The 8,022-nt window shown below is 54.3% G+C and overlaps 1 protein-coding gene across 4 annotated transcripts; it reads left to right on the top strand.

Moving 5' to 3' along the window:
• Nucleotides 1-504: 504 nt before the first annotated feature.
• ASGR1 (asialoglycoprotein receptor 1) lies at nt 505-7,658 on the top strand. Of its 4 annotated transcripts, XR_008673144.2 has the most exons (10): nt 506-957; nt 1,549-1,643; nt 2,817-2,933; nt 3,072-3,167; nt 3,259-3,330; nt 5,727-5,813; nt 5,898-6,049; nt 6,120-6,226; nt 6,353-6,663; nt 7,381-7,658. XR_008673144.2 is itself a non-coding variant. In XM_019012910.4 (9 exons), exons 2-9 carry the CDS (start codon nt 1,574-1,576, stop codon nt 6,525-6,527), a joined length of 876 nt encoding a protein of 291 aa, XP_018868455.1. In that variant the 5' UTR covers nt 505-953; nt 1,549-1,573; the 3' UTR covers nt 6,528-6,752. The 4 variants fall into 4 exon arrangements, 3 of the variants coding, with proteins under 3 accessions (XP_018868455.1, XP_004058495.1, XP_004058496.1); XM_019012910.4 differs by lacking the exon at nt 7,381-7,658 and having other exon boundaries at nt 505-953; nt 6,353-6,752; XM_004058447.5 differs by lacking the exon at nt 7,381-7,658 and having other exon boundaries at nt 507-957; nt 6,353-6,762.
• The last annotated feature ends 364 nt before the right edge of the window (nt 7,659-8,022 follow it).

Here is an 8,022-nt window from a genome sequence, read left to right as displayed (position 1 = left end):
TGGGATCCTGGCTCTGTGTGATGGGTGTGGTTCTGGGGCCCGAACGCAGTGCCTGGAGTCAGGCTGCCCAGGTTCTAGTCTACCCTTTGCTGCTTCCGTGCAGCATGACCCTGGGCAAGCTCTTACCTTGTAGGGCCTTAGCTTTCTCATGGAAGCTAAGCTTTCACATGGGATGTGCTCTGGGGATAATGGGAGAAGTTCATGAACGCAGTGACCTGAGGCACACAGTAGTAGTGAGTGGAGGTTTGCTGGCACCAGTCCCAGCGGAGGCCCTCCTGCCTCTCCTGGAACCAAGCTGGCCCTCATGCTGCTTGGAGGACTTTACTCCCCAGGAGAGGGAAGCAAGTCAGGCCAGAGCTGGGAAGCCTGGGGCTCAGCCCCACAGGAAACTGGGGCCTGCGGCTCAGGTGCCAGGGTCACAGGTCTGGATTGGGCAAGAGCAGAGAACCGGTCCCTCTGATCCTGTTCAGGGATATTGGGAGACACCAATAGTTCTGGGGAATTTAGAGGCAGGAAGCGAAACGGGGAGGGAGGGGGGATATGGCAAATCCCACCCCAGCCCCTCCTGGCCTGGCACCCCTCCCAAACGGTGCACGGAAGAGTGAGGTGACTGGCATGTGTGGGGACAACACGATTCTCCTCCCTGGGGAGCAGAGCAGAGGCAACCCATCCCCCACTCCCACCCCCACACTCCCCTAAGTTCCAATCCATTTCCACCTCTGTTTACTGTCCAAAGTCCCGGGCACTGGAGATGCCACGTTTGGCGTGCTTGGACACATAGACACGCAGACACAGAGACACCGGGGCCCAGGGCCCTCCTATGGACCCTGCCCGCTCCCCTCCCATTGTCCACGGCTGTCCACCCACCCCCATTCTCCAAGCTTCAGCCCCCCTCCTTAGTTCGGCACCTGCAAAGCACTGAAGAACCTGGGAGTCAGACCCTGCGACCCTGAGCAAGTAAAATGGGAAGAGAGGTGGCGGGAGGCTGGCTGGGGGTGCAGGGGTGCGGAGGGAACCCAGGGTGTGTTGGGGGGTGCTGGGTGGGAAACATCAGAGGAAGGATTCTGGATGTCAGGCCTGGGAGGGGATGGAGGAAAGAAGAAAGATCCCGGTGGGGCGCGGTGGCCCACGCCTGTAATCCCAGCACGTTGGGAGGCTGGGGTGGGTGGATTGCCTGAGCTCAGGAGTTTGAGACAAGCCTGGGCAACACGGTGAAACCCCGTCTCTACTAAAATACAAAAAAGTAGCCAGGCGTGGTGGCGTGCACCTGTTGTCCCAGCTACTCCAGAGGCTGAGGCACAAGAACCGCTTGAACCCGGGAGGCAGAGGTTGCAGTAAGCTGAGATCACGCCACTGCACTCCGGCCTGGGGACAGAGCAAGACTCCCTCTCAAAAAAAAAAAAAAAAAAAAAAAAAAGAAAAGGAAAGAAAGAAGAAAGGTCTCCATGATGGAGCCGTCAATCAGATGGGAGTAAAGAGATGGGCCCCTCATTCCCGCTCTAGCCCTGGTGAGACCCCACCTCAGCCCCAGCCTCAATCTTGACTCAGTCCCAGGTCCAGCGCCAGCCCTATCATGACCAAGGAGTATCAAGACCTTCAGCATCTGGACAATGAGGAGAGTGACCACCATCAGCTCAGAAAAGGTGAGGGCCACCTTGCCCTGCCTCTGCAAGGCGAGAATTTGGCGGTTCTCCACCCCCTAGCCACAGCTCCTACTCTTGCCCGTGAGCCTGGCTCTCTCTCTGGGTCTGTCTCCCTCCCCCAACACTGGGAAAGGTGTCGGAGCTGCCTCTCTCAGGAGAGCGGCAGAGTGTGGGGTTGGAGTCCCTTTATTGGTGACAGGTGCCCAAAGCTTTCCTGTGCCTCCTGACCCTCGGAGGTGGACCCAGGGGGTGTGGGAACAGCTGGAAGCTGGAGAGATGAGGTCACTGTCGGCTTCCTATGACGAAGTCAGGCCCCCTCTTCCTTTCCCCTTCCAACACCACCCAGGGACCCCGGTCGTGCGTGCGTGTGCGTGTGTGTGTCAGTGATCAGTTTGGTGAAGGGGGGAAAGGTTTCTGTGAAGGGTCTGAGGATTCTGTGTGGGGGTGGGGGGGATGAGGGGTCTCTGACCTGAGGGAGAACGAGACTCTCTTGCTTCAAAAACAAATTCCCCTTGACCCATTTCTTTGTCCTCCGAGCAGGGAATTGTTTAGGCTGAGCAAGGATGAAGTTCGTGGGGGATGGGGTGCAGCGCGCTTTGACGGAAGGAGGGTCCGCAGCGGAGGAGACCCGGCAGGGAGGCCCCCCCAACCCTCCAGCTCTCAGGGGACAGGGCTAACGTGTCTCTTCCCCCTGCTGGGTGGAAGACTTGAGGGCCTGAATGGTAGCTATTGCACCTTCTCTCCCTGCACGCAGCCAAAGACGAGTGGAATTCATGGACAGAGAAAGAAACCTTCCTTCTTTCCCCACTTTCAGGGGAAGCAGCGACTCCGAGGCGCGGGCCACTCAATTGCGTTTCAAGGCGCGGGAGGAGGGGGTGGACTGAGGTTCCTGGATTGGCTGCAGTGACGCAGTCATGCCGTTAGGTGTCAGCAAAAGCTCAGGGCCTCAGTGGGATGGGGCGGCTCAGCGCTTAGCCCCCTTCCCCAGACCTCTTTTCTCCCCGATTTCCAGTTGCCTCTGGCCCTGCAGGGTCGCCCACCGCCCGCATTTCTTCATGTACATGGTTCCTCCTAGACTACTAGGGCCGCCTTAGCTTGCTCCCCTTTTAGGACCCTGGAGCTGTGCCAGGCTCCCCTCTGTCCCCGCGCTCCTGACACCCCCTCCTCTTGCAGGGCCACCTCCTCCCCAGCCCCTCCTGCAGCGTCTCTGCTCCGGACCTCGCCTCCTCCTGCTCTCCCTGGGCCTCAGCCTCCTGCTGCTTGTGGTTGTCTGTGTGATCGGATCCCAAAGTGGGTGCCCCATGGGTGGGCAGGGAAGGGGGCAACATTGGGGGGTGTTGACGGGGGACCGTGGCGAGGGAGTGGTGGGTGTAGTGGTGGCGGACACAGCGATCCCGTTTTCTTCTCTCTGCACGCTCTCCTGGCCAGACTCCCAGCTGCAGGAGGAGCTGCGGGGCCTGAGAGAGACGTTCAGCAACTTCACAGCGAGCACGGAGGCCCAGGTCAAGGGCTTGAGCACCCAGGGTGAGGGCGCTGGGGCGGGGCTGGGGCTGGGGCTGGGGCTGGGGCTGGGGCTGGGGGGCTGTCGGGAACGCTGAGCGAGCCTCTCCCGCAGGAGGCAATGTGGGAAGAAAGATGAAGTCGCTAGAGTCCCAGCTGGAGAAACAGCAGAAGGACCTGAGTGAAGGTTAGAGAGGGTGTGTGTGTGTGTGTGTGTGTGTGTGTGTGTGTGTTTGAGAGAGAGAGAGAGAGAAAGAGAGTGAGAGTGTGTGTGGATGTGTGTGAGAAAGAGTGTGAGTGTGTGTGGATGTGAGAATGAGAGGGAGTGTGTGTGTGAGAGAGTCTGTGTGTGAGAATGAGGGGGAGTGTGTTTTGGGTGTGTGTATGAGAGCCTGTGTGTGGATGTGAGAATGAGAGGGAGTGTGTGTGAGTCTGTGAGTGTGAGAATGAGATGGTGTGTGTGTGTGGGAATGAGAGGGAGTGTGTGTGAGTGTGAGAATGAGGGAGTGTGTGTGTGAGACTGTGTGTGGGAATGAGAGGGAGTGTGTGTGAGAGTCTGAGAATGAGAGGGAGTGTGTCTGTGAGTGTGATAATGAGGTGTGTGTGTCTGAGTGTAAGAATGAGATGGGGTGTGTGTGTCTGTGAGTGTGTGTGTCTGTGAGTGTGAGAATGAGATGGGGTGTTTGTGTGTGAGTGTGTGAGTCTGAGTGTGAGAAAGATTGGGGTGTGTGAATGTGAGTGTGAGAATGAGATGGGGTGTGAGTGTGAGTGTGAGAATGAGCTGAGGTGTGTGTCTGTGAGTGTGTGAGAATGAGATGGGTGTGTGTGAGTGAGAGAATGAGAGGGAGTGTGTGAGTGTGTGAGAATGAGTGTGGATGGGTGTGAGTGTGAAAGTGTGTGTGAGAATGAGGGCGTGTGGGTGTGTGTGCGAGTGTGAGTCTGTGTGTTTATGTGTGTGAGCATGTGTGTCAGTGTATGTGTGTGAGAACGTATGTGTGTGTGTGTTGCGTGTGTGGGGGAATGAGGGATTGTGTCTGTGAGTGTGAGAATGAGATGGAGTGTGTGTGTGAGACTGTGTGTGAGAATGAGGGAGTGTTTGTGTGTGAGAATGAGATGGGTGTGTATGAGTGTGTGTGAGTGTGTGAGTGAATGAGAGGGAGTGTGTGTGTGTGTAAGCCTGTGTGAAAATGAGAAGGAGTGTGGATGGGTGTTTGTGAGTGTGAGAGTCTGTGTGTTTATGTGTGTGAGAATGAGGGAGTGTGGGTGTGTGTGCGAATGTGAGTCTGCGTTTATATGTGTGAGAATGTGTCAGTGTATGTGTGTGAGAACGCGTGTGTGTTAGTGTGTTGCGTGTGTAAGAATGTGTGTAAGTATATGTGTAAGTGCATGTATGTGTGTGTATGTGCGTGTTGTGTGAATGTGCATTGTGTGTGCATGTGTGAAAGAGTATGTGTGTGTTGTGGGTGTGGGTGAGGGTGTGTGTGGTGTGTGTAGTGGGTGAGGGTGTGTTGTATGTGTGGGTGTGCGTTGTGTGAATGTGTATGTGGGTGAGGGTGTGTGTGTGCCTGTGTGAGGGTGTGTTGTGGTTTTTGTGTTTGGGTGAGGGTGTGTTGTGTGTGTGTTGTGTGTGTGTGGGTGAAGGTGTGTTGTGTGTGTCGTGACTATGTAGATTAGGGTGTGTTCCGTGTGTGTGAGGGTGTATGTTGTGGGTGTTTTGTGTGTGAGTGGGTGTGTAAGGGTGTGTTGTGTGTATGTGGGTTAAGGTGTGTTGTGCGTGTGAGGGTGTGTTGTGCGTGTGAGGGTGTATTGTGTGTGTGTTTTGTGTGTGTTGTGTGTATGTGGGTTAGGGTGTGTTGTGTGTTTGTGTGTTTTGTGTGTTGTCTGTGTATGTGGGTTATGGTGTGTTGTGCGTGTGAGGGTGTGTTGTGTATGGTGTGTGTGTTGTGTGAGTGTGTATGTGAGTTAGGGTGTGTTGTGTCTATGTATGTGTGTGTAAGGGTGTGTTGTGTATGGTGTGTGTGTTGTGTGAGTGTGTATGTGAGTTAGGGTGTGTTGTGTCTATGTATGTGTGTGTAAGGGTGTGTTGTGTGTCTGGGTGTGTTTTGTGTATGTGGGTTAGGGTGTGTTGTCTTCTGTGTTGTGTGTTTTATGTGTTGTCTGTATGTGGGTTATGTGTGTTGTGGATGTATGTGGGTTAGGGTGTGTTGTGTATCTCTGTATGTTGTGTGTTGTAGGTGTTTTGTGTGTTGTCTGCGTTTGTGTCTGTGGGTTAGGGTGTGTTGTATGTGTTGTGTTTTGTGTGTTGTCCGTGTGTGTGTATGTGGGTTAGGTTGTGTGTGTGTGTGTTGTATATTGTCTGTGTGTGTTAGGATGTGTTGTGTGTCTGTGTGAGTGTGTGTGTAAGGGTGTGTTGTGTGTGTAGGAGTGTGTGTGTGTGTATGGGGGTCTCTCAGGCCAACTCCGCTGCTGTTTGTGGCAATGCGATGGGTGTTCGGGTCCCAGCAGGAGGATGTAGGGCTAACCTCGTTTCCCTCCCCGTGGTTGCCGCATCTCCTCCCGCTCCCCTCCGCCCCGTCTCCCCAGATCACTCCAGCCTGCTGCTCCACGTGAAGCAGTTCGTGTCTGACCTGCGGAGCCTGAGCTGTCAGATGGCGGCGCTCCAGGGCAACGGTAAGGAGGCCAGCCCGGCCCGCTCTCTGCCTCCCCCCTTCTCTGGGCAGCGCTTAGCCCCTGCGCCCCGTTTCTCCCGCTCAGGCTCAGAAAGGGCCTGCTGCCCGGTCAACTGGGTGGAGCACGAGCGCAGCTGCTACTGGTTCTCTCGCTCCGGGAAGGCCTGGGCTGACGCCGACAACTACTGCCGGCTGGAGGACGCGCACCTGGTGGTGGTCACGTCCTGGGAGGAGCAGGTGAGGACCCGGAGGGTCTGGGAGGCTGGCTGGCCTCGGAGAGATCACCACGCGCCTTCTCTCTCCTCAGAAATTTGTCCAGCACCACATAGGCCCTGTGAACACCTGGATGGGCCTCCACGACCAAAACGGGCCCTGGAAGTGGGTGGACGGGACGGACTACGAGACGGGCTTCAAGTGAGTGCGCGCCCTCCCTCGGCCTGGGTCCGGCCGCCTTCGCGCCTGGGGCCCTGGGCTGAGGGGTCTGGAGCGACCCGCCTGCGGATGCGACCTCCTGGGGCCCACAGCTGGCTCTGTCCCCAGGAACTGGAGGCCGGAGCAGCCGGACGACTGGTACGGCCACGGGCTCGGAGGAGGCGAGGACTGTGCCCACTTCACCGACGACGGCCGCTGGAACGACGACGTCTGCCAGAGGCCTTACCGCTGGGTCTGCGAGACAGAGCTGGACAAGGCCAGCCAGGAGCCACCTCTCCTTTAATTTATTTCTTCAATGCCTCGACCTGCCGCAGGGGTCCGGGATTGGGAATCCGCCCATCTGGGGACCTCTTCTGCTTTCTCGGGAATTTTCATCTAGGATTTTAAGGGAAGGGGAAGGATAGGGTGATGTTCCGAAGGTGAGGAGCTTGAAACCCGTGGCGCTTTCTGCAGTTCGCAGGTTATCATTATGAACTTTTTTTTTTTTTTTTTAAGAGTAAAAAGAAATATACCTAAACCTTCTGTTAGTTGTCTGGTTATTGGGGATTCGGAAGCAGGAGTGGGCTGGTTGGCATTACGAAGCCTTAGTGGGTGCTGTGGCATCATGAGAACTGTGTGGGCTTTGGGCCAGAATGGCCAGACTTTGTTATTTACAGATACGTGAGTTTGGGCAAATTATTGTTCTCTGTGTCCCAGCTGTAAACAAGCCATCTTACTGGAGGCCATCCTACTTGGAGCAATAGCCCCAGGAGGAGAACTACCCGAATTTTTTTTTTTTTGTAAGATGGAGTCTTGCTCTGTTGCCCAGGCTGGAATGCAATGGCATGATCTCAGCTCACTGCAACCTCTGCCCCCCGGGTTCAAGTGATTCTCCTGCCTCAGCCTCCCGAGTACCTGAGATCACAGGAGTGCACCACCACGCCCGGCTAATTTTTGTATTTTTAGTAGAGACCGGGTTTCACCATGTTGGCCAGGCTGGCCTCGAATTCCTGACCTCAAGTGATCTGCCCCCCTCGGCTTCCCAAAGTGCTGGGATTACAGGCGTGAGCCACTGCCCCCGGCAGAACCACCCGAATTTGTTGAGTGCTTCAACAACTTCGAATGAAACTCACTGGTGTCCTTTGCATTCATTACAGCAAACAGAAGCAGCGTTCATAGACAGGTAGCAGATACAACGAACACACAACCAAAATCACCAAACATACTAGGAAAACCAGTACTGCGGAACAGAAGCAACAAAGCGGATAGAATCAACAACCAAGGATGGGAGTTAGGACAAACCGATTCAGACACGGAACTGTGAACAAAAATTGCCAAAGTATTCACCCATAAACAAGACCTCAAGTGATTCCTAAAAGGAGCAATGCTCTGACCACAGTAAAATAAAGTTAGAAATGAACGTGAAAGTACAGCCAAGAAGAGATCTATCAACATATAATTTTCTCACCATCTTTTTTTGTATTACTTCCTAAGTAATTCTGAGTTTAAGAGAAAATCGAAATGAAAAAATCAAGTGATTTAGAAATGCACTACAAGACTACTACATTTGCTGAAACCGTGGGATGCTCAAAGTAGTTCTCGGGAGAAAATGTAAGTAGAGATAAGCACTTCTATTTTTTATTTATTTTTATTTATTTATTTATTTTTGAGATGGAGTTTTGCTCTTTTTGCCCAGGCTGAAGTGCAATGGCTTGACCTCATCTCACTGCAATGTCCACCTTCTGAGTTCAAGGGATTCTCCTGCCTCAGCCTCCCGAGTAGCTGGAATTACAGGCACC

Source organism: Gorilla gorilla, chromosome 19 (assembly GCF_029281585.2).
Source record: "Gorilla gorilla gorilla isolate KB3781 chromosome 19, NHGRI_mGorGor1-v2.1_pri, whole genome shotgun sequence".
In the NCBI taxonomy this organism is placed as follows: domain Eukaryota; kingdom Metazoa; phylum Chordata; class Mammalia; order Primates; family Hominidae; genus Gorilla; species Gorilla gorilla.
The sequence above is the reverse complement of the archived record's forward strand: the minus strand, read 5'-3'. Positions and strand labels throughout refer to the sequence as shown.

Bases quoted from the DNA above. Each gene is read 5' to 3' on its own strand.
- ASGR1 (XM_004058447.5), top strand. From the start codon at position 1,574: ATGACCAAGGAGTATCAAGACCTTCAGCATCTGGACAATGAGGAGAGT. The intron at 1,644-2,816 runs GTGAGGGCCACC...CTCCTCTTGCAG, and splicing joins CCACCATCAGCTCAGAAAAG to GGCCACCTCCTCCCCAGCCC. The intron at 3,168-3,258 runs GTGAGGGCGCTG...CCTCTCCCGCAG, and splicing joins CAAGGGCTTGAGCACCCAGG to GAGGCAATGTGGGAAGAAAG.